General features: G+C 32.2%; 3 protein-coding genes across 8 annotated transcripts; 1 reads left to right on the top strand and 2 right to left on the bottom strand.

Annotated features, from left to right (window-relative positions):
* Window positions 1–1069: 1069 nt before the first annotated feature.
* Window positions 1070–2306, bottom strand: LOC149094415 (uncharacterized). The gene has a single exon (XM_089266408.1). The coding sequence runs from the start codon at window positions 2159–2161 to the stop codon at window positions 1478–1480; it is 684 nt and encodes a 227-aa protein (XP_089122534.1). The 5' UTR covers window positions 2162–2306; the 3' UTR covers window positions 1070–1477.
* A 697-nt stretch (window positions 2307–3003) lies between these two features.
* DCTN4-p62 (dynactin subunit 4) lies at window positions 3004–5517 on the top strand. Its single transcript, XM_015936250.3, has 6 exons — window positions 3004–3206; window positions 3397–3467; window positions 3696–3874; window positions 3991–4528; window positions 4608–4868; window positions 5138–5517. The coding sequence occupies exons 1-6, from the start codon at window positions 3069–3071 to the stop codon at window positions 5361–5363; spliced, it is 1413 nt and encodes a 470-aa protein (XP_015791736.2). The 5' UTR covers window positions 3004–3068; the 3' UTR covers window positions 5364–5517.
* A 100-nt stretch (window positions 5518–5617) lies between these two features.
* Window positions 5618–13920, bottom strand: LOC107367563 (uncharacterized). 6 transcript variants are annotated; one of them, XM_089266407.1, is made up of 11 exons: window positions 13427–13819; window positions 10753–10830; window positions 10502–10671; window positions 9322–10398; window positions 9122–9254; window positions 8580–8950; window positions 7802–8184; window positions 7029–7712; window positions 6576–6963; window positions 6245–6499; window positions 5618–5937 (listed from the first exon to the last, which is right to left on the bottom strand). In XM_089266407.1, the coding sequence occupies exons 1-11, from the start codon at window positions 13436–13438 to the stop codon at window positions 5733–5735; spliced, it is 3756 nt and encodes a 1251-aa protein (XP_089122533.1). In that variant the 5' UTR covers window positions 13439–13819; the 3' UTR covers window positions 5618–5732. The 6 variants fall into 6 exon arrangements, with proteins under 6 accessions (XP_089122533.1, XP_089122532.1, XP_025016412.2 ...); XM_089266406.1 differs by lacking the exon at window positions 13427–13819 and adding an exon at window positions 11183–11393; XM_025160644.2 differs by lacking the exon at window positions 13427–13819 and adding an exon at window positions 11178–11380.
* Window positions 13921–25816: the final 11896 nt, after the last annotated feature.

The following is a 25816-nucleotide window of genomic DNA, read 5'->3' as shown; positions in this document are numbered from 1 at the left end:
ATGGTCTTTTGGATGATTAAGAATCTAAGTCTTGTTTGGAATGACCATGACTCTTGAAATGACTCTTTTTTTACTGCATAAAGAGACCATTCTCAAGAGATTCACTGCTCGTGTATTTGACCATAAAATTCGTGGAAAATTATTCTATCAATCACATTTGTTGGGTGAAAACAATGTCTGACTTCTTTAACCGTTATAAAGATGTGAGTTTGGTACAAAATATCTTATACTTGAGTATTGCATTTAAAGGCTGATAAAAGTTTCGATTGCAATTTCATGTAGCATTTTTATTTGCTCATCATTATGAACAGGAAAAGGCAGTAAACTTGTGTTCAAATGATAAAATGAATATCATGTTTGACGTCAAATTGTTCATTCAAAAGGATTAACAATAAACACAAAAAAGTAACCATTCCGAATGGATGGTCAAACCGGAAATAATGAACCAGAATCACAAGTTAATCTAAAGGTTCAATAAAACAATTGTCAAGTGATTAACAAAAATTCATTGAATGCCTAAGTTGAACAAGTTTACGTAAAGACCCAACAAGTATGGTTGAGTTGATCCTAAACAGTGAAAGCAAATAGCACCAGAAAAGAGTCATTAAGAGACTCATGTTACAGCCTTCAAAGCTTGTTTATTCAATTGAACCTGAATCAATTCATCAATTCAAAGCAATACTTATTTACATATTCATTTGAAACACTCAAGTCTTATGTTTTATGTTCTTTACGGTAAATACAGATTAATTAAGAGACTTAATTAATCATTTCTTGTCTCAAATCAACCGATTAAAACATTTTCTTTGCCTTTCAATCCTATTGCTTAGTTGAATCATTATTTGACTTTCCTTTTCTCTTGTAAATTGATTGATACAGTTAATTGGTGCAATTAGTGAATTAGAAGCCAAAAAAAGGCTGTTTTAATTACAATTAATTCTCGAATTGATTGAGTCTTAAGAGTTTACAAAATGGGTTTTGCTTGGTAAACTTAATGTTTCACTTAATCGCTTTTATTCAGAGTATTTTCCATTTTCACATTTGATTACAATTTTGAACAAAAAAAGGGTTTGATTAAGTTTAAAAGCAATTTTATTCAGGTAAATTAATGTTTAATAACATTTCAATATCATTCAATTTGAATGAATTGGCAAAAAAATATATTGAAGTGCAAAAAGAATCAATATAATTTGGTTTCAACTAATGTATAATTGTTAATAAGTTTAGCATTAAAAAAACAACATTCCATAGCAGTTTTGTTAAAGCAGGTCAATAAGGCTACTTGATAAGGTTTCACCTTGATCATCAATCGATTTGAACTTTAAATTTGATTGTGTGTTAATAGTGTTGATAGTTTTTTTGTTTTTCATATTAAATTGATGGTTATTTTTGTGCGTCTTTTGATAATTTGCTATTTTTTTGTTTCAATTTTTTGTCATTTTTCTTTTTTTGGTCTTTTGGGTTAAATATTAAATTATCAAAGACAAGCTGCACCACATTCAAAGAAAGTTTCACGAAATTGAACGGTCGAGTTTAACACTTCCATCCATAAAATGTTGATCTGATTAAAGATGTTGGTTGGAAAAGGTGGAATTGAACATGAATCGATAACTAGATAATTTATTCGATGTCCCTTGAATGCTTTCATACTTTCCATCAGCTGTTCCCTTGAATAAATGTGTTTACAGAAGACGACAGTTTCAATGATATCTGGGTGAGGTTCACTGTTAATGTTTGCATTTATTTCATCACCAGAAAGTTGACCACCTTCTGTATCATTGGTACTTGTATCGTTGGTTAAACCCAAAGATGTAACTTCATTGAATTCACTATCACCACCTTTTTCAATCTCAACACAGTCACATGGTTGTATTAGATGTGGTAAAGGACATCGAACACTAAAGGTAGATGGAGGAGAAGATGAAGGAGAAGAAGCACTAGAGAGTAAAGATGGTTGTGATGATGATAATGACGATGGTGAAGATGATGGTGATGATGAGGTTGATGGTGAGGGTGATGATGAGGGTGATGATAATGGAGATGATTTATTGATGGTTGAGGCAGCAGCTAAAACAATTAAATCAAACCAAATACAGATAAATACAAGTTGAACAATAATCACCATCAGTAGACTGGTTATTGTTGGTGAAGCACAAGACATGTTTAACTTGTGTGTTGTTATGGACGGATAAGGTTTCCTATTTGGTTGTTGCCAAAATATGGACTCAACTCCTCCTCGCCTCTTTTTCCCTTCTCACAGTCTCACTCATTAAAATACTTAGCTTTCCGACTTCTCACCCTCTTTCTCCCTTATTCCCCTCTTTACCAGCTTACCTGATGAGCCAAAAAGACGATACAAGTGATATAATAAATACTGGTGGAATCACTGGCAAAGACACTGGCAAAGACACTGGTAAAACACTGGTAAAAACACTGGTAAAGACTTTGGTTAAGTCAAGAGTAAAATTTACTCTATCGTCGGTAATCCAATGGAAAAATACTTTAACTCAAGTTAATTATGGATGAGAAAGGTTAACCCACTCGAGGCTTTGTTTCCATTAACCCATCTAATCAATCAAATTGAGAGAAAAGTTGAGCACTTTTAAAACTGTTGGTGTTGCTTTGGTCCATGTTGAAGTTGAAGAGGAAAGGTTTGGGTTGAAAAAAAGGTTTTTTTTTTCTTGTTTGTTGGTTAAAAAGATGATACATTATGAATAAATAAGGCTAATGGTTTCAACAAAAACTAGAGTCACATGATCTATCATGTGATGAAACTATTTACCTGTAACCAAGTTAAATAAAAAAATACACCTTATTTACTTGAAGAAAAAATGAACTTCTTTTACCAACAAGAATAATTAGGCTTTTAGAGAAACGTTTACTTAAACTTTTACCATTACTACCTTCAAATTTACCGCCACTCTTTATTTTCTTGACATAACTCCACCTTTTGTTTGGGTTATGCACTCGGTTAAACACTTGGTTTTCATTTGAACCTGGTTATTTAGTCTGTGTTAATCTTATTGTGATTAATTTTCTCACCTAATTGCTGGCTCGTTAAATCCAATATGGATGTAATTAATGAAATTTTTGCCACCAACAAAGTTTTGTATCAATGTGCTTGTGGTCATTGTAAACCTTTAACACATATTTATTTTTGTCGTTACTGTCTTAAAATGAGATGTAAGGATTGTGTTTATCATGAGGTTTGTTTATATTTTTTTTTCTCATCACACTTGATTAATCTAACTATGACTGTAAATTTATTATTTACCTATTTTTGATTGTTTCTCCATGGTGCCAGGTTATTCTATTTTTCTGTGAAGTTATTGTTTCCTAGTGATATTAATCTATTTACTCGGATAAACTAATTGTTTCATTTCCTCTTTTTTTCAGGTTGACTCCCAGTATTGTCAACACTGTTTAGAATATATTCCAACGATTGATGCCAAATTAAAGAAAAATAAGTAAGCGAATTATTGATGATTTACATGATTGATTTCATTTAATATCATTTCTATGTCTTACGTAGTTTACTCCCTTTCCTTTTTACCTTATTGTATTCATTTGTTATTCTCTCATTATTCCAAAAATATCTTGTTTGAGGGTCTTTTTTGCTCTTGAAACATTTTACATAATAATGTTGTTTATATTTAATTTTTCAATCATTTCCGTCATTATAATTAACCCATTAGATGTGCATCATGCTTTCAATGTCCCAATTGTATGCATACACTGACTCCGAGAACCTTTTTAGCATCGGTTCCAAGTGAAACCGATCCAAATGGGATGACCACCAGGAAAGCACAATTTTTGCTGTGTTCATACTGTAAATGGAGCTCTAAAGATGTTGGTATTCCTGATCAATTTATAGGTTTGTGTTCAACTTTTAATCTAAAACTGATGTTAAATTATGATTAGCAACCGTGTCTTACGAATAATATTTGTTTTGATTTGCTCTCTTTTTGTGTTTGTTCATCCATATACCAGGTTCTGGGGGATGGCCTGAAATTGAGGCTCCAAATAGAAAGCGTGTTGAGGGCCTTGTTGACCACTACCGGGTGATTGCTCAACGGGAAAGAATGGAGAAGGAGAAGAAACGAATTAACCCAAGACCAGGTCATGCTATCCATTTACTTGATAAATACGGAATTTCAGCCTCTCTTTCAGCTAAATTGACCGAAAGTTTACGAACCAAAGCTTATTCTGGTCGAATTAGTTCCAATTATCTTTCGGCTTCCAAGTCATTGACTGATATTAAATTGGAACCATCTTTAGCATCTGATGATGTGGAACCACTTGACGTCGATACATTTTATAATAAAGATCTCAATGAATCAGAAATCAGTAGTATTGAACAGAGATTAATGCAAGTTGAAATGCAACCAAATACAGTCTCTCAATTTTATCCAATAAGTAAAATGCTCTATGTCAAGAGATCTCTTCGGTGCAAAGAATGTGATCACAATATAATCAAGCCAGAGTACAACTCATCATCAATTAAATTCAAAATTCAACTTTCTGCTTTGTGAGTAGGAAAAACATTGACTTTTCTCAAATTTTCTGGTTCGTAAAAATAACTATTGCTCTTTATAACTTTCTTACAGTTACGATATCCCAGAAGTGAAAATTGCGTCAACACCAAAGCTGATACCACATAAAGAATCAATGGTAGAATTGACTTTCAAAAATCCTTATCAATATGGAATGCATGTATGCCTGCAGCCCCTGAAAGATGAAGAAATGGACGAAAGCATTACTGGTAAAATAATCCTTCCAAAGGCGGAATTCATCTTAGAGTGTAAAGATGATACGCTTGAACCTGAATTGGACTCTACACAGAAAAATCGTTATAATGATGATCCCCAGTAAGTGCACACAATTACTCTCAGCCATATCGGAACCATTTTTTTCATTTGAAAAGCTAATTTTCGGCAATTTCCTCTTCAAAGAAGATTAAAATTTGCCAAAAACACTTTTCCTTTCAGTTAAACTCCGAAAAGAAACTTGACTGCAGTTAATCTTCCGGATTTTCAAAAAGCTTCTAAATCCTAAATCATTTGCTGAAAATTTGTTTTAAAATGTGTGCAATACTTAAAGTTTCTTTTTTCCCTTTATTCTCATTTTTTTACTTCAGGCTAATTACTTTCCGTCGTGGCAATAAAATTGGTCTCCGTTTAACTGTTATTCCTGAAATCGATTCTGGTAGATGCCGGGTTTGTTTCAGACTCAGGCATGATTTTGTTAACAGTGTTGTGCAAAATAAGTCAACCGGAGGCTCAGAACCTCAAGTTTCATGGATTTCTCACAAGATTTATGTTGATTTAGGACCTGTTATTGAATCTAAGGAAAGTATAGCTTAATCAAAATTCAAATTAACACATTAAATTGTAAATTATAGTCATTTATAGTCAATTTACATTTTCACACAAAGAAAGATTGTTATAAAATATATTTTGTATCTATGGTTCACCTGCCCCAGCAATTAAATTATAATAAAATCAAATTACACTCAAAGTGACTGGTACTGTATGTTTTACTACCTTAATTGTAATATTAATGATTTACGGAATTTCTCTTGTGCTTTTTACAATTTTTATCAAAAAAAGTAAACATCTTACCATGAAGAATTGATTTTTTTAATTAATTATCAATTGCATTGCAACAAGCTAATTTACAAAATGGAAATGATTTGATTCAATTTAATTTTACGTTTTATTATTTTGATGATTCTACCGCGAAGTTATCTCTCCTGTTTGAGGGATTCGTACTGGATGAACACGGCAAGAGCATCCAGCAGGAAATTTGAATAAAGCAACAACAGGACTTTTACCCGGATCATGGGGATCAACAGCAATTAACCGATGAAGACTGAATCTTTGTTGGCAAGTTGATTCATAATAAGGAGCCACAAAAGAGCAAGGTTGATTTGGACGCCTGAGGATGAAAAAAAGAAATTTTCAATTACAAACTGAATTAAGAGATTCAACATCTTGATTGATATTATCTGTTTAACAATATAACACACTTGGTTCAATGATACGATAATTATGGTTGTTTCAATGAGCTAAGCAATTGACTGACTCTTACATAAAAACATATAATTTGTGTTGACAATACAAATTTAGTGTAAGTATAAGCATGAATTTAATACAAATTTAGTATTAGGAATAATTTATTCTATTGATTCAAGTGATAATTAATGAATTATTGAAAAATTTAGTAAATTTTGATGAATACTTACTTGCAACTTTCTGTTCGTACTTGTTGAGGGAAAATATCAGTGTTTACAATAATCATCCATTCTTTTGTTATTTCATCTTTAGCCCAACCTGGCTTCATCATATGAGATTCAGTTTCACAGGCAAATTGTCCTTTAGAAGCTAGTGAGTCACCAACATGGCTTTTGAATAAATCAGGATCACCAACAGTTTGTAATTCTTCATACATTAATTTAATTCTGGAATAACTTCGATTGACGACTTCTTTAATACCATCCCTGTGTATTAGAAAGATTTCAAAATAAGTTAATTGTTGTATTAGAAAAGATAATTAAACTTGCAAAGTTTACTTACATTGGGTAATCGTTTGTTAAAATACAATAGTTAGCGCCTAAAAGGGTACAGTCAGGCATTGATCCATCTGCTTTAGGTCTATCTGGTCGTTCAACACTAATTGCTGGTCCAAGAGGAGGATTATAAATTGCTGCGCTAGTGTTTGGTGTTTTTCCTGTAGGTTGTTTACCAATAGGAGCTTGAGGACTAGTAGGTCTTCTAGTAGAATCTGGAAGAGCGGGAAGTCGAGGACGTGGTCGAGGCTCAGGCTCATCACGTGGTTGTTGTGGTCGACTAGGGACAGGAAGTTGAGGTCTTGTCGTTACTGGAAATTGTGGTTGTGGTTGCTGTGGCTGTGGCTGTGGCTGTTGTGGTTGAGGTTGTGGTTGTGGTTGGACTTGTGGAGCATCTGTTTAATGAAAATGAATAATTAGTTAACAATTTATTATGAATTTAGAGTTTTCGACTTCTTACCTGGTCTAGTAGTTATTTGAGTATCTGGTAAACTTGGAATTCGAGGTGATGATGGACGACGAGTTGGTTGGAAATCAGGTACAGTTATCTCTTGTTCATTTTGTTCATCTTCATAATCAGTAGATTGATCGATTGGTGCAACTGGTTGTGGTCGGTCAGTAGTTATTCTTACAGGTACTACGGGTACTAGGGATGGCCTTGGTGTTGTTGTGGGTAATGATGGCCGAGATGGGGGGTTGGTGAACCCTGTTTGTTGAGGACGAGGACTATTGGTAGCAATTTCTTGAGGTCTACGACTTGGTTCAGCTGGAGCTTGCGTATCTTCATAATCTTCATCGAATGTCTGTGGTGTAATTGAACTAACTGTAGTTGTTGGTGCCAATGTTGTTGCAAAAGTTGGTCGGGGTCTGAATGTTGGAGGGAACGGCCTAAATGTTTGACTTGGTGCAGGGCGAGTTGGTGTTTTAATTGGTGGCCTAGATGTTGTGACAAATTCGGTTGTAGGCTGTTGTGGTCTAAATGTGACTGGGCCCTGGGTTGGTTGTGGACGGAATGGTCTTGATGTTTGAGTTTGTTGTACTGGTCTTTCAGTTTCCTCTTCTGGTTCAGTTTCATCATCTTGAGTAAATGAAATTGATGGTTGAGTTGTCGTCTGAATTGGACGTGGTCTGAATGGAATTGGTTCTAGATTGAATGATTAAAAGACAATAGATGATTTAAAGATTAATAAATGATTCTTATACAATTTGCCTAATTACGTTTAAACTCTTTACCTCTGAACGAAGTTTGACTGCCTGGCTGTGGTCTAGCTGGTATTTTAACTCCATCGGGTTGTCTTGGGGCCTTTGTTGTGGTTGTTGGCGTAAATGATGGCCTTGGTCTTGGTATTCTTTGTCCAAAAGATTGAGGTTCATCAGTTTGTTCGGGTTGTTCGGGCTGTTCTGGTTGTTCATCTTCTTCAGATGGAGTTGTTGTACTTGGTCTGAATGTTGGTTGGAAGAATGGTCTTGCTGGAGTTGATGGTCTTGACGGGATGCTAGGTCGAGTAGGAATGTTCACTGGTCGAGCTGTTGTTACTTGTTCTTGATCAATTTGTTCGTCTTCCTGATCTTCCTCTATCTGTGGTGCTCGTGTTGAAACAGGTTGAGGTGATGGCCTAATAGGAGTAATTAGTAAGTTAAATTATTAAATTCGTATTAATCTCAATCTATTGATTGATATAGCTAAAGAAAAATGTAGAAGCTATTGTTGACAATATTGATTGACAGTACTTTCAATATAAATCATGACTTCGCAGTTCATATAACAATATCCTGTCAATGAGAAGATATTCACTTCAAGGATTAATTTCTTAACCGTGCTTAACGTTTATTAGTGATCTAATCGGCCTGATCAATCAACAAGATTCAATACAATATTCATGATAATAGGCTATAGTAATCAAGACTACAAAACTTTCCTCAAATGAATAGCACAAAGTAATAGTTGATTGACTTCAATGAATAAGCCGGTAATCTAATTTCAAATGTTAACTACAAACTGATCTCATACCTTTGAGCTGGAGAAGGTCTTGGGGCGAAAGTTGATTGTGGTCTTCTTGGTGGTAAAGTAGGTCTTACTGGGACAGGTGGAAGTGTTAAAGGAGTCTCTTGATCAACTTCTTCTTCCGGTGCTTCGGTGTCAAAGACATCTTCAATTGGTCTTGAGGATGTAGGACGAGGTCTAATTGTTTGTGAATCACGGAATGGAGCGGGAGTAGTAGGAGCTGGTCGTGGTTGGAAGGATACAGATGGTTGTTGCGGCCTTCTTCCTCCTTTAGTAGGTGGCCTTTCAGTTGGTTGCCTAAATGTTGGTCCTGGACTTGGTTTGGCTTCTGGCAACTGAGGTCTTGGTTGAAATGTTGGTCGGGCTGTATCAATTACCTGAGGACGAGGTGCAAAAGTTACAGTTGGTCGAGGTTCAAAAGTATTTACTGGTCGAGGAGCAAAAGTTACTGCTGGACGTGGGGCAAAGGTAACTGTGGGTCTTGGTGCAAAGGTTACTGCAGGACGAGGTGCGAATGTGACTGCAGGACGAGGGGCAAAAGTATTTACCGGTCGAGGAGCAAAAGTCACTGCAGGGCGAGGTCGGAAAGTTTGAACAGATAAAGGAGCAACTGTTGTTGTGACTTCGGGGGCTGGTCGCACAGTTGGACGGAATGTAGGTTGAGGCACATTGTTTCTTCCGCTAAAAAAGAAAGTCATAGATAAGCTAGTGATATCATTTATATTCAAAGTTAATCTAAAAGACTTACCCATCAACAAATGTCGGTCTTCCCTTAACTGGTGGTGGTAAAGTTGGTCTAGGCTGTTGGGGTAAAGGTCTTGATGGTCTAGGATTTGGGGCTGATGGACGGATTGTTGGTCTAATGGTTGAAATTTGTTCATTCAACTCTGGCTCTTCAGAATCAACTTCTGGTTCAATATCGGTTTGAGCTGGACTTGGTCGGGCTGAGGGTGGGCGAGCTTCAAAACCGGGCACAGGTCTAAAAGAAGGTCTTGATGAAGATGGAGGAGAAGGAAGTGCTGGTGAGATAGGTTGAGGTCTTACTGAACTTGGAGTTTGATTAAAAGTAGGAAGAGGGGCGAAGGTTGGTCTTGCACTTGTCCCTGGTTGAGGGAATCGTGCTGATGGAGTAGGACGAGGTCTTGGACCTCCTTTTACCCCACCAGGAGATATTGGACCAGGTCGAGGACCAAGCTCTTGACTTTGAGTTGGTCTCAACGTAGGTCGTTGGCGATTATCTGATGGCCGATTGAATGTTTGAGAAGGAGGTTGAGAAGGATTAAATCCATTCTGATTAATTGGTCTTAAAGTTGGCACTGGCTGTTGTTGCTGAGGGCGTTGAGTTTGGAACTGGGACTGTGGTTGTTGGGGTTGGAACTGGGGTTGGGGCTGCTGTGGCTGGGGTTGGAATTGAGATTGTGGTTGTTGTGGTTGGAACTGGGATTGGGGTTGGGGCTGGAATTGGGGTTGTGGTTGGAATTGAGGACGAAGGTTACCTCCAGGTCTACTAGGTGTAGGGCTTGGTCGAGTTCGAGGAGGTGATGGAGGAGGGGAAGAAGGGGGACGAGAAGGTGGTGATGGAGGGAATGATGGTATTGATACTGGCTTTTCCGATTGTTCAAAAGGAGGATTTACAGTTGTATCATCGGGTCTTGGGAATACCACTGGTCTTTGTTGTGGCCCTAAGGGTTGACGAGATGGTTGTCTCGGTGAAGGCAATACTGGTTCACGAAAACGGGAATCTTCTACCTGACCTGGACCTTGTTGGTCAATTGATTGAGAAAAAGTTGGTCGAGGTCCTGGCAATTGTGGTCTATTAGTTGGTCTGTAAAAGTTTGTCGAGAAAAATTAATGTTTGATAAAATTTGCTTAACGAAATGAGGCAATCAGAACTATTATAAATCAAGATCTGTCTGAATGATACTAACCTTTGTAATTGACGAAACTCTTCATCAGTTTCAGGCCTTTGAACATCGTAGTCTAAGCTATTAGAAGCAGGCAGAAGAGGCCTAACAGTCGGATCAATGGCTTCTCTTATGTATTTACCCCACCATTCATTCCACCATTCTGGTGCTCTTACATTTACTCTGGCACGACGCTATTAAATCAATAATTCAAATTAAGTATAATGATTTCCGAGAAACTTAGTCGTAATTGAAAATAAATTGAATAAACTTACCTTGACTATAACATGTTTTGAATCACAGTTTATAAGATTTAACACCAAAAGGAAAGTCAACAATCTCGCTATGAGTTCCTAAATTGAAACAAATAAAAAAAATAAATCGAAATTAATGCATCTCAATTGATTAAATTGATAAACCATTCAACAATTAATTAAAAATATTCAAAAATGTTGATGAAAAAACCGTTGAAAGTGTTATGCTAATCAGCTGTTGAAAACCGTTGCACAAAGTTTATAAATTTTGATTGGTTGTATGAAAACGAAGAGTCATATTAATTCAATTTTGAACTTTAAAATTGCTTAAACACGGTTTATGAATTAAATTTATCAATTCACAGCATTACAATTAACATATAATAATCAAATGAATTTGGTAAAGGTCAACTTTGATAATTTAAAATGATAAAACAAAATAATACAATACAATAAAAGGTATAATGAAGATGGATAACATTACTCATGTAAATGACCATACAAATTAACATCTTTCACTTTTATTGCAATCAAATTTCACCAACTTGACAAGTGAATAACAATTACAATTAACACGATAATTGTAAAAAAAACAAAACAAAACAATGATACATTCATAAACACATAGAAAAGAGTTGAACCAGAAAACCTAAACTGGTAACAAGTCTTGATCTCGAGTCTTGATCTCAAGTCTTGATCTTATAACAGGTGACAATCCTTTAAAATGTTATAACAATATTCCCATCCATCACTTGTCATCTTAATTAACTTGTTAAGCTCATTATTAGCAAATTAACTGTCCAATAAGTTTACAATTTGCCATTAATTATGATTTAATTTGTTGATAGTCAAATGAAGGTAATATTAAATTATTAACTAATTTATCAAACATTTCAAAGCTAATTCCAAGTCTCTTCTTGTGTTGATTGGAAATGATTGATAACCCAACCAAATTGCCTGGAAATAGATTTACTTTAAATGTGAAATCTCTCGCCTTTAGCTGATTCCTGACAATAAGATGATGATGATGATGATGAAAAGATGAAAATGAGACAAAGAATGATGAAGAAGAGGAAAAAGATTGATCAATATTATTGTGTGTGTTATTTGAAAGGTAACAAGCTTTTTCCTTCCTAACCCATTCACCCTTATTTAAAGTGTTATCTTGATTATTATTAAATTGTTATCCTCGTCTATTCACCCAACATCTTTACCATCAAACCTCATCACCATCTTAATCAACATGTTGATGATAAATTGTGGCTAAAAAGCATCATCTTTTTTATATTTAAAAATAAGGTGAAGAAGGAAAGAAAAGGTGAACAAAATTAGATTGTTTAATGTTACTTGTGTATGCTTTCACTTGTGGCAACAATTGACTCAATTATTATTATTTAATTTTGATTGAATGAACGTTAATGATGATGATCATGAACATGATTACATCAATTTATAAATATAAAAAAAGGCTGTCTGACAACGACAATTGTTAATATCATTATAATAACAACATCAACAAACAGCGTTTCTTTGTCCATCTCAAGTCAACAATTCATTGATAATTAAACAATTAACAATCTTCCGGTTATTCAACATTTTACCATTAACACACCGTAACAATTAATAGATTCAAAGCTAAATTGTAAGAAACAAAATGTTTGATATTCAAAGAAAATTTCAATTTTTCATCGATTTTTCACCATTTTGTTCAAAGATTCATCCCAAGTGTTAATGACCAACCTGACCATTTTAGCAGTAAAATGTTTGACCATTTAAACACCTTTTTAGATAAAAATAATTGACTCAATTTACTTTTAATTGTCGAGAAATGACAAAAATTTTAAATGCTATTCTTGAGACATGTTTGGCTCAGGCCTAACTCTTTGTATCAACCTTTTGATTAACCTTTCCATTCCTTGATTAAAATTAGCTAATTGTTGTTATTACCGTTATTATACAATTTAATGATGAAGCATGATCAGATGTTTGAATATAAATATTCATAAAAAGTAAAGTTGCTCTTTAATTCACTTTTTTTTACATCTTGATATTTAACTTCAACTAACAGCAACCATCAAGAGTAACAATGAAACTAACTTTTTGATTGTAACACGCAATCATCATTATGCTTTTGTAATCATCAACATCTTTTCATCATCTTTTTAACCAATTTAATATCCACAGTTAATTGCTCTTCCCTTTTCATTGCGACTCACTGTTAACTACTCATCAGTTTAACTGATTTAATTTTAATATTACATTCAACTTCATCAATTTTCATCCTTTTATGTTTCTTTCCTCATTGTTGTTGATAGTATTTTTGTCCCTTCATTTTGTATCATTTATGGTTAACTTTAATCAACTCTAATTTATGCTTCAATTTTCAATCAGAAAAATAATTCCCTGACCAAAGTTGAAAAATCAATTTGAAAACCTTTCTCAAGTTTAACCAATTTATTGAAATCTTTTATTTAAAATCACTTTTCAATCAACTCTTCTCATCTCAACGCCACCTAACGTTGAAAAAAGTAAAATGACGAAAACTTTTGATAAACTTTTCGATTCTCAATCAACTTTTTTCATCAATTTTGTTTCTATTGCATTTTGATTTTGATTTGGATATTTTGGTTAAACTTTTTTCGATTAAATTTTGTTTCTACTGAGATTGAATTTGTGATATTAAATGTTTACTTACAAAGAAATTCATTATCCATTCGATGTAAACAGAATGATGATCAGAAAAAAATGGTAATCCTTTTACAAGAAATGAAAATTAAGTCCAATTCAGTGAGTTTCACCAGATTCACAGAAACACCAGATTGGCACGTTAGATTGTCAAAGTTGATCACACTGATTGATCAAGTTGCTATTGTTGAGCGCAAACTTTCATTTGCTTTGATTTAGTTTCGTTGACGATGAACACAATTCGAGTGAGAAAAAAAAGCAACTCTGATTAAACAGAGTTTCTGGGCACTTTGAAAGGTCCACTCGTTGGTAGAGTTGATTGTTGCAGTGATGAGGATGAGGATGGTAGTGAATGAATGATGAGATGAGGAAGCAAAGTGTTAAGAAAGTAACATAAAAGTGAAAAGAAGATGAAAAATGCGCGTGTTTTTAAGACTTTTTTTGAGGTCGAATGAAAGTGACAGGGAAAAAATGTTAACACAAGAAAGGAAAAGTGAAAGAGAAGAGAAGAAGAAAGATAGAGAGAGAAGCGAAAGAGGTAAAGATGAAGATGAGACTAATGATGATGGTGAGATGAGAAAAGGTGGGCTTGGATTAAGCAGAAAAAAGGTTGTTTCTTAACAATATTGGTCAAACAAGATTGTTACAACTCTTTACTTTCAAAATGAATTGCAATTTGATTCACGATTTTTGTTTGCCCATTATCATTATTAACATAAACACTGACCATTCCTTATCAATTAACCCTCTCTATTGATCAAGTGTATCAATAACCAAAGTAAAGTAAAAACACAAAAATAGATTCAATTGAGATTCAATCAAATTCAATGCTAATTTTGTCCAATGATTATCATTCCGATTCCAATTTATATCGAGATTTAAATTCAGATTACGATTTAGACTACGATTTACAATCAACTATGAATTTGATAATTTGATTGTTTCAATTGTTTGACCGTTAATATCGCTAAACCCATCAATTGATTTTATTTGCATTTCTTTTTGTGGTTACTTTGAATCAATTTCTGTTGTTTCAAATTCGCATTTATAACTTTTCTCAATTTTTTAGAGTTTACTTTAAATTGTTGGTTTCACCTTATTCATTATTCAATTATCTAAATGTGTATTGAATTTGCATGATTGTTCATCTTTAAACTGTTAACCAGATTTAATCAAACTCTGAAAATACAAAGTGAGTGAAAGGTGAACAGCAATTTTGCCTAAATTGCTATTTATTCCTACAATTGATGATAATGTTTAACAGAATAATTTTTTACTCTTATTTATAACTAAATTGCAAATGAATCAACCTTGATTAACCTGACAATAATCGCAATCAAAGGTTAATTGCGAGTAATAAAAGTGTCTCTAAAGTGTGGATTAACAATTGCTTGGACAATCCAAGGATAATGAAGACAAATTAAAGTACAATTTGATTCTTTATGGGTTCCTTTAATTGTAATGAAACGCAAGAAAATGAAATGTTATCAATAACAGATTCTTGCTGTTAATTTCAATTCTCATTGACAGTCAAATGTTTCCTAATGATCATCATTTAATCAATTAATTGTCAATTGAAAACCTTGAGTTTGATTAGGAAAAAGGGAAAAGGCAAAAATTACACAAAAAAAGAGTTCAATTTTGATGTTATTAACAAGGCTTTGGATTATGTTGAATGGATACAAACTAATGTGAAAAACAAAGAAGTGTAATAATTGTAATTAAATGTAATGAGAAAATTGTTCTCTTGTTGATTAAATTTAATTACACTTGAGATTTTTCCCTTTTCACTGAATTAACTTGCGCTTTAACGATTATCGTTTTCACCTTCATCACAATCATCTCGGAACATCTTAACATTATCATTACAATAATCGGACAAAATTCATTAGTTGATTAACATTTTCACTTTCTCTTGGAACTTTTTCATCAATTTTCTTCTAGTCAACAATTAGCTAATTAAGAGGTTGCTTCCGTTACAATTAAAATGACAAAACAATTAAATATTTCCAATCAAACATTTATAAATTGTTAACAAGATTTCAGTGAAAAATGTTTTTCTTTAAATTTCTTGTTCGTTTGGGTTGAGGAGTTTAATGATTTCTGGTTCATTTTTCTGGTTAATTTCATTGTAAATTAACATTATGTTTATATGTTGTGTTAATCAGTTTAACCAGTTAATGTAAATGTAATTCAACTCATCACTTACCTTAAGGCAAGTTTGTGTATTCACTTGATTTACATTTGCAATATTTGATTTTGATTATTTTCCTATTAAATTGTTATTAATTTTTGCTGCTTGTCCAACCAGAAACAATTATTCATTTCCGTATCTTGTAACAACAATTAATATGTAACTGAGATTTGGTTAGAGAGACAATCTAACAAGAATAATAGTAATTAATTAACATCTAATTGAGTTCACATTGAACGAGTAATTGTTGGTTAAGATAATAATTAACTTGAACAACAATGAATATTCAATTTGATCTTGTTTGATTGTTTGACCATCTAACACTGAAGATTCAACTCTTCTTTTGATTCATTCGATTCATGATAACTTCAACTCTCATCAATCCTTATTAAAGAAACCTTTGATCAGATAAAGGTTGACAAATGAACTTTTAAAGACTACTGTCATCAATCAATTTAACAAGTTTATCATCACATTGTAAATGATCAATGAATTGTTGATTGTTGACAAAAGTTGGTTAAACTCGTTAGTTTCTTTAATGATTACAAGATTAAATTGATAAACTTTGGTATAGAAAGGTGAAGAGAAGCTTATTAATAGCTTTTTAATATTGACAGTAAATTCACAAAATGCTGAATAAGATGGATGATGAAAGGTTGATTACTTTAAGAAAGAGATTTAAAGGTTTCTAATGTAAAGCAATGATCAAACTGAGTTAATCACATTCTATCTGGCTTATACTCTGATCCGGAAATTTCAGATTTAAATAGCAATCAGTACAATTGGTTAAACATTGGAAAGGAAATCTTGTCTAAATCTCTTGTTATTAGCGTCAATCAGTGTTGATCAACTTGGAATACTAAAGTCACTTTGGGTTCATCTTTGAGTTCGTTTGGGTTTGTCTTTTCTCTGGTTTTTACCAAATTTCCACGCATTTTTGGCTCTTCAGGTTTGTGAAAACATGTCATTCCATGTAATCTGCTTATCAGTTTAATCAGAAACCATGAATCTAATTTATTCATCTTTACAAGTTAATCAACGTGAGAATGACTTGTTTTCACTTTTTAATTGTATTAATGTAAAGCTTTCTCAGACTCGAGGCCAGGTTGCTCTGGTTAACACTTGTTGGACTCTTGAAGGTTAATTTACTAGCGATTGGTACAGATGCTACTGGATTTTTGGTTGACCTGTTGATCTAAATAGTTGATTATCAATTAATGAAGCTTTTTATAAAGAGTATCATCAGTTGTAATTAGCTTATTACATTGTTTGGTTAATATGATTATTTGATTAATATAATTTAACATCATTTACTTTACAACCAATTTAATGTTATCATCAAAGTAAAATTAAGTTGTAGACACACGAACAAATGTATTGATGTACAAACTGGAAGCTCATTTGTCAATTATGCCAATTTTTTGAATACATAATTGAATCTAAATTTCATTATATGTCGGACTCTGATACCAGTAGCAATTGAAAGGATAAAAACGCAATCCTTCAACTGTCAATAACATCAAGTATCATGTAAAACAAATTGTATAAAGCTAATCATTAGTTTCATCAATGGATCCAAAGTAAACAATCAGTGATAATTACATGACAAAGTTTGGCTTTCAAAATAAACGACAATCAAAAGCTTGCAATTGTCCAAATTGAAAAGCTTTACAATCGCATTGAAACATTAAAGCTTTTGCTTCTTTTCATCAGAAATCTTAGGTTTCGAAAAAATCGAAAGTCGAAGAAAAATGTTCAAAAAGTTGACAAACTGAGAAATGCAATGTTATTGCAATATCTTTGAACATTTCTTTTGGTTTTTCGCAAAATAATCAATTCTGGTTGGTTTTTGGGTTAAATTTTGTTCACAGTTAAACTGTTATACTTTAAGACGATTGTTTCGATTGATTGAAGATCATTAAAGATGAATTAAATTGTAAAACTTTTGTACTGATCGTTTAAAATTGTATTTAAAGCTTGATTGAATGGATTAATGTCAACTTGTAATCTTTGGTGTTAATCATCTCGTTTTAAATGATTCCATGTCTACAATTGTTCTCATTTCGTTTGAGATTTAATTGTCTCAATTTGAGGACGATTGAATTAATTATAAAACATTGAGAATACATTGCATATCTTTGGTAAAACAAAATGTTTGTTCTCTTGATGAAATCATGATCAATCAAAATTAAAAGTTCAATTGGATGAGTTTAAAATTTAAATTGAATGTAATTAAAGTGAAATCTAAAAAGTGATGAATTAACCGCTAATCATTAAGGGAAAGATCAAGCAATAAATCACTACAAACGCAAGGAGTGCACTAAATGGAAAACAAATAAACACAGAAATTAATGTTGATTTAATGGATTAGTCAATGATTTGATAACAAATTGGTGTTTCCAGCGATTGATTAGCTCAATTAACTTGTCTTGAGTTGTATGAAAATGAGCCTCAATTGAATCCATATTAATTGAATGTGATTGAGTTGAAATGAAGATTTAAGTTGTATCGATTCAAAATCATGATATTACAAGCTGTGCTCGAGTCAACTTTAAATTGAATTTCATCTTATAAGGAAATATAAGAGCTTCAAAATTTCAATCATTACACTAATTCAGCCCTTAATTTTGTAAAGGTTTGGATGAAGAGTGAAGGATTTCATCTGGAGTCGACTTTACAATATTTCTCAATTTCATCGAAAACGAACACAATTAGTAAATCAAAATTAGTCAATCTTAGAGTAAAGTCAATTTAATGAGATAATACGATATGTGACTAGACCAAACCTCTAAATTCTGTTCTAAACTGGAATTATTCTTTGCAAAGAGGAAGACTTGAGCAAAATCGTAGAAGAAACTTTGAAGTGCTCAAGGTTCAGTAACTCTTTCTGGACATTTTTTCTTGGAAATGCTTACAGACACAGACGTGAAAATTGATCTTCAAAACTCATCGCAAATGATATACAAATAAATGTATTTTAAAACAAATATGTGACTGTATTTCACTTTTTATTTTGCTCACTCAAGTTTCAACTTTTAGTTGAAATAAACTCAAAGATGAGGAGTTCAAAAGCTTGTCGTACGAAGACTCAATGATTCAGTTCCACAGGCATCTGATTTCTGCTTAAAAAGGTTTACAAAAAATGAATTCCTTTCAGCTTTCTTTTATTTCTAGTATTTTCTGAAGAAATACATGTCAAAGTAAACTTTAAAACTGTAAGCCTTATAAAGCAAACACGATTTGACTCAAGAAAAAAACGACTTTCATTCTTGGACTTCGCAATGGATTTTCTGAGCTCCAATTTTTACATATTTTTAGTGAGCATTCAAAATTATTCGGTTGATTCTGTGGATAATTAAGAGTAAAATATTACAGCAAAGTGAAAGAGTGATAATTGAATCAATGGAAGAGTCGAGTCGTCACAAAATTTAGAAGCAATAATAAACACTGTTCGACTGGTACAAGCATTTGAATAAAATCTATGGCTATGTGACCTGAAATAGACTCGAATATTGTACACTTTGAACTTGGAATTTGGAAAATCTAGATTCTTAGAAACAAACTGAAGATTTTCACAATTCTAATGCTCTAGCTATCATAATGATAAACATGTCTGAATGTTAAACTGGATTGAATGTACAACATTGATCGAGATTGGTGAAATTGGTTCAAAATTTTCAAACAATGATCGACTGTTGAATGATTATCCTGATAATTTAAATAATAATTTGGTACGGAAACAAATTAACCTTCTTATTGCCATCCCTGGTCTTGATTTTTGAAAGATTTGGTAAAACAAATAATTGCAAAATGTTGATATTGGCAGTCAAAACAGTCAATTTCAATAACCTTTTTAGTTCATCTAAATTGGTTATTATTTAGTGGTAAGACAATTGGCTACACTTGACTTATCATTAAACATTTCAACATGAAAAATCATTTCATCTTCATTATCATCATCATTCCTCAACAACCGATGAAACTTTTCAGGGCAAAATATTAATAAAATTGGATCAAAATTGTCGATTATAATGAAATAGGAAGAAAACAATTGGTTAAAATGCCATTCTGTTTGTTTGTTTTGTTCATCATTTTTGTACTTCTTCCAGTTTAAGTTACCTTCAATGATAAACTCTTCAGCTTGTAATCATGGTTAAAGAATTGATTTACTTCTTTTCTTCTTCTACTGTTACTTGAAATTTTAAATAATGATGATAATTATAACATGATAATCTCTTGCAAGAAAAGGTAATAATAATAATAATCAAAAGTAACTTCCGTGGTCAAATTGTGTATTGAAATGGTTAACCTAAAGCCTTGAGTCTTCACTCAACCAGAATGTTACTCTTAATTTTAACCATTTGCTCTTCATCTTCATCTCAATCATGAGCAAACATGATATGTTAATTAATGAATATCATTTGGTTAAGTTGATCAATTTGATTAAACCATAAAAAGAAAGGAACCACAAAAAAAGTGTTTAAAGATTTAATTATACAAAACCACAAGATTGAAAGAAAAGGCATTTTTGTCATTTTGGGTTCACTTTTTGAGTCGAGTTACCAGTTTTTATGGCATCAAGTGAATCTACAATAATTATAAGTAAATTTCAATTTCATCAAGAGCACATGCAGAGAAGATCAGATGGGAAAACAGGTGATGAGGATGAATCAAGTAAACTGCAATTGAACTGATTAGCTGAAGTTGAGCCCCGAAAATTGAGTAAAGTAACAAATTTGTTACTTAAACATTTGCCACTTGATATCGTGGTTTGAATCAACATCAATCCAAATGGTTAATCAATTGATTTACTTTCCCACTGTGAGTGTCACTTAGGAGACAATTTTGTACGCTCATTTGTTTCTTTAATGAAGACTCAATTGATGGAAATTCAGAGTTGCTGTGAAACAAATTGAAAAATAAAGGTAAACTCATTTCAATTTATCAAGTAAACAGCACTTCAATTGAGATACTTTTCAAGGCTTTTGCCCAACTTGCTTCTTCATTTTTAAAGGTTTTGTCTTTAGTCAATTTTTTGCTTTTGGGTTTCACTGGTTTCTGGTTCAAATCTTTGGTTTGCATTTCAATTATTAAACAAAACTCGGGTTAAACTTGACTACAGTTTAATCAATCATCATTTGTGTTGAGGAAAAATTGAAGTCAATGAAATGAATTCTAAGTTTACTTCAATCTTTCAATTTCCTTCTGACATTTCCATTTCAATTCCTTGAACATGATAGATTTTAAACCATTTTTGGATATGAACTTCAACATCAACAATCACTTGACCCAACAACAAAAGGCAGACAATTATTGGACTTCATCTCGAGATGACAATATTAGCCATTTGTCAATGATTTGTATTTTTATGGATGAAACAATTTAGTCAAAGATGTTAATTTGTTTTAAGGTAAAAAGATGCATTTGTTTGCCTTTTTCTGATGAAAACATGAACATGATTTCATCTTCAATGTATTCATAAAAGGTTTGAAAATGAAAAATTGTCATCTAATTGACAGTTAGTAAATTTTAAAAAAAGGAAGCTTCAAACATTTAAATCCATTTATACTATTAATATGCGGTTTAAGAAGCAAAAAGTGCGTCTTTTGCGTCTTGGCTAAAGATGGTGCGTTTAGGAAAATGATTAACATGATCCGAGTTGATCATCAAAAACAATCAACAATCTTTTTCCCTTTCAATTTGAATTCATCATTCTTCGCTGTTGGTTTATTTGCGTGATTTATGCGTTAAAATTGAGAGGCTTAACTAAACCAACAACATTTGACCTGAACCATTCAAGAAAAGAGCAAAACTATCATCGAATCATCATTTTTCTTCTTCTTTTCAGGTTTTTCTAGCTTTCATTTCAATCCTAAAATGGTGTAAGGTGAAAGAGCCGAGAGATGAGAGATAATGAAAGTTGATTTGATTCACTTGAATAAAATCAAATTGACTTTTGTTATTGACTGAAAAATGATTGAGAAAAACAATGAATTGAAATAACATGAAACATTTAACCTTGCAATAATGATAACAATCATCGGCATCACTTTATAATTCGACCTCCAGGTCAATTCAGCTGTAGTAACTTTAAGCAAGCCAGGTAAAGCAAAGAAAAAGGTTAATTTTAAATTTCCATTGGTTTACTTCAACCATCCAAATGAACCAGTCATGAAGTGTTTGCATGTTTTAAACCTTGAATATTTCAATTTTAATATTGAAACTGTTGATGATCCAAAAATCATTATTAACCGACAATATTGTTTCAAAATTAAGTGATGAACCATTTCATGGTAACAGATAATCTCACGATTTCCTCAGCTTTACCCTTATCAAGACAATATACAGCTATTGTTTGCTTAAACTGTGTAATTAACTCTTTCAGTCCAAGGATAAATATCCAAGTTTATGCAAAATGCTGATAATTTTGTCGATCAGTTGCAAATCATCAGATCACTTGCGATTCACCTTGCAATCTAAAGATCAACAAATTTTCAAATTGTTTCAAATGCGATAAGAAGTCAGAGTCACTCAGAGGCTCAATTTTTCCATCACATTCTAGTTCATTGGAATTCATCAAAAATCGAAATCGAATATGAAAATTTCTGTTTATCTCTCAAAAACATGAAAATGAAAAAATTGTTGAATGACTTTAAATTTGAGAGTTGATTAGATCGAGCTTTGGATTGAATGTTTAGTTTGACTTGAAGACTCGATTTCAGTTTCGATTTGCTCATTCCATGTTAGTTCATAGAATCGAGCATTAAAATTGAATATAAAAATTTCTGTTGTTCTTTGAAAAAACAATGAAAATTGAAATAACTGTAAAGAACCAGATTTAACATGAAATATTGAAATGAGCAGAAAAGTACAAAATTGAATGAAACAAATGCATTATTGAACATTAACTGTTTTAAAGTGCGTAAAGTTGATCCAACTGTTGGTTGAGATTAATTGTTTAATGAAAATTCTTTGGTAAATTAAATTTTTCATGGGAAATCTTTTGTTTGATTCACTGATGTACACTGCGAAACAGTTTAATAGCAATTGAATAGCGCGAGATATACGGAAGTTACCTTTTAGCTTAACAGGTATTAGATGAGGGTAAACAACAAGTAGATGTCAATTTGTTTTGAGCCGACATAATAAGTAGATGATAATGGTAACAGAATATATAAATATAATGATAATTTGGTTAAGATAATCAATAATGGAAGCTGATGAAGAAAACAAAATGGCCAAAAGTAAAGTAGCAATACAATAATGATAACAATAATGACAATAATCACTATTATGGTCAGCGAAATTGGTTGATAATTTTCAATTTTTGTGTTTAAATTGAAATCACTTTCAACGTTTCTCCTTTCATTTCATCCAATTTATGATTACAATCATTATCATTCGCATATTAGAAGTCCAAAAATGATGTAAAAAAACGTAAATTAACTGTTAACTTCTTTTCTCTACTTTTCGCTATTCATTAACCTTATCATCACAATGTATGTTAACCTAATGTCACGAAGTTGATATTTACCTGATTATCATGGTAAATGATAGTCAAAGAGTGACCATTGGCCCTCATTCCTGATTAACATGGTTTACATCTTGATTTGGGTTCACAATTGAAGTCACACAAAAGCAATATCAATAACGCGCACTTGTCATTCAATGTGTTTTCATTTTTCAAGCTTTTTTCTGGTTTTCTGGTTTTGCTTTCATTTCATTGATTTTAACGGGTTGAGAGAAAAACCAATTTTCCTTTTTTTTGTATCATCTTCATGACTTATCACTGTTAATGTTAACAATCAATTCTAGTTGAATCACGATAATTGTTTACATTCGTTAATCTGGTTTCTCCTTCAGGCAATCTACCCTTGAAAGGTCACATTAGCTGATTGTTTTTACCGTTGTTGCTGGTTTTGTATTTAAAATTGTCTTTATCATTGTTTTAACATGAATCTGGTTATTATGAATTTTAATAATTAACTCAATCTCATCAGTCAAAATGTGCAATTATTTTAATTCATAATTTTTCAGGATTAACCTTTGATTAATTATCTATTGGATTGTGTTTTTCCTTGATAAATTGTTGACAAGTTGTTCATCGTTTTACAGTTTGCCAATTTGAATATTTTAAAATGGGTTTTCTGGTTGTGAGATGAGAAAATGAAATTTTAATGAATAAAAAGTACGATTTCATGTTTCATTTCAATTTAGTTACATTTTCTTGCTAATAAATTAGACTCTATTTGGTGTTGCAATTAGCTTAATTAGACAATAAATTATTGATAGTTTCGGGTTGTATTGTTATTCAGATTGTTATTCATTCTCAACTCTGAATTGTTAAGTTAAACACTTTTATTTTTTTCTTTTGCTGTTTTTGTTCAGTTGTTTCAACTCTTCTTTTCAATCTCTCGATCAAGATAATTTTGTTGCTGCTATTATCATGCAAGATATTTACCACTTCTAGCATCTTAATTGTTATGTTAATTTATTTAAGCTTAATTTTAACATATTTCTGTTAAAATATTGAGTCAGTTTTTTGAGGTCAAACAATATAAACCTGTTGTTAAATACAATTGATTGCTGTTTATTGTTAATAATTTGAAGATGTTTAAGGATAGCTTGGAAGATGATTAAAACCAGTGAATAAACATTTACTAATGCAAGTAACTAACCAAAATGATTTAACAAAAAAGGTTAATTCAATTCTAATTGTTTTCCATTGAAATTGAAATTTAGTGTAAAATGGACAGTAAAGAGCAACAACCCAAAAATATGGTTCACTTTAAGGGATAAATGAAAGCTGATTAATCAGCCGATATTGCCATTGAATGGCCGATTTTGTCATTTGTATTATGTTGAGACAGAAACGGTATTTTTACAGCAAGAGCATTTATCAGATGCGTTCATTGGTAAGCAATGGGCTTTAGACACTTTTTGGCACTCCAAACTTAGTGCTCGAAGGTGGCAGCTATGAATGTCATATTTGTCATTTTTAGCTCAATTGTAACAGAACAGAATCACACGCAATTATGGATTATCAGTTCGTGAGGTCCCTTCTGAGAAATCAGGGGAATCACAATTATAGTCCAATATTCAACTGATTATTGAAATGTGTTTTCTCTCTTCAAATCAAGTTACAACTGGATTTAGTGATTCAGTTTACTTGGGAGGCCTCTTCAAATGAAATAGCTTATATTCCGAGGCACATGTGAATCGAAAGAAAAGAACAAAAGATTATCAAGATTGAACATGCACATGAACAGTTTAATCACTCTTGCATCTCTTCAAAATTATCGACAATTTTATGTGATTGTATCGAAGTGATGATCAATCAATTGGGCTTTTCTGGTGCTAATCAAGTAAGATTTAAAAATACAAAAAATTAGTAATTCAAAGCTAATGATTGATTGTGATACTTGAAAGTAAATTGAAATGATGAAAAATGGCAACAAATGGCAATTCAATCAAATTTACATGGAAAAAGCTTTTAATTGAAGTCTCGTTTCATAATCAATAGTCAATTAGTCGATTCAGTTTACATTTGTTCATGAAGGCTGGAAAATTTCATTCAATTTGTTTACTCTTTGGGTAAAACAGGTAAAGATAAGAGTCGGCAACACATTGAGATTGAAGATTTTATTTTGAAATTCTGTTGTTATTCCAAATGTTCATATCTAGCATTGAGTTACTAAAAAGAGGTGTTTTTTCATCAATCTCGTGTTGTAAGATATTATGCAAACCCGTGAGTTGAGGTTATTGAAGAGATCCTAGAAACAAGCTATAAATTGATACAATTGATATAACAGTCTCCAGCAAAAGAAAAGGTTTTTCCTAGATAACAGATTGTTTTGTTTTTCAAGGTGATTTTGAGTGCCTAGAACCAGAAATTGAGTTGAAGAGAACTGCCTGATAACCAGAGAGTAAAGTAAGAAGAAGAGACTGCGATTTGTTTCAGATGCAATAGCACTGAATCTGAGCCTAATCTCTCTCTTTTTTCAATCAAAATTTGATAATAATTTAAGTTACAAAGAGCCTCTTATTGCTAGCAATACAAGTGCCATTACGCAGCAAACAAATCTATTTTTCATTAATCGCAGTCTCTTCTTCTTTACTCTTTGCTGATAACCTGAGCTGATTGTTATCAAGTTAAAGTTAATTTAGTTATCACGTTAAAGCTAACTTGGTTATCATGTTAAGGGC

This window comes from Tetranychus urticae, chromosome 1 (assembly GCF_039701765.1).
Source record: "Tetranychus urticae isolate SD_2017Ah chromosome 1, NJAU_TeUrti_SD_1.0, whole genome shotgun sequence".
In the NCBI taxonomy this organism is placed as follows: domain Eukaryota; kingdom Metazoa; phylum Arthropoda; class Arachnida; order Trombidiformes; family Tetranychidae; genus Tetranychus; species Tetranychus urticae.
Note: the sequence above shows the minus strand (reverse complement) of the source record. Positions and strands in the feature narration are given on the sequence as shown.

Excerpts from the sequence above, each read along its gene's own strand:
- LOC107367563 (XM_025160642.2), bottom strand. The coding sequence starts at position 11,243 with ATGTTAATTTGTATGGTCATTTACATGAGTAATGTTATCCATCTTCAT. Across the intron at positions 10,831-11,177 it reads ATTATACCTTTTATTGTATT|GAACTCATAGCGAGATTGTT; the intron begins GTATTATTTTGT and ends GTTTCAATTTAG. Across the intron at positions 9,255-9,321 it reads AGACCGACATTTGTTGATGG|CGGAAGAAACAATGTGCCTC; the intron begins GTAAGTCTTTTA and ends TTTCTTTTTTAG.
- DCTN4-p62 (XM_015936250.3), top strand. The coding sequence starts at position 3,069 with ATGGATGTAATTAATGAAATTTTTGCCACCAACAAAGTTTTGTATCAA. Across the intron at positions 4,529-4,607 it reads AAAATTCAACTTTCTGCTTT|TTACGATATCCCAGAAGTGA; the intron begins GTGAGTAGGAAA and ends ACTTTCTTACAG. Across the intron at positions 4,869-5,137 it reads CGTTATAATGATGATCCCCA|GCTAATTACTTTCCGTCGTG; the intron begins GTAAGTGCACAC and ends TTTTTACTTCAG.
- LOC149094415 (XM_089266408.1), bottom strand. The coding sequence starts at position 2,161 with ATGTCTTGTGCTTCACCAACAATAACCAGTCTACTGATGGTGATTATT.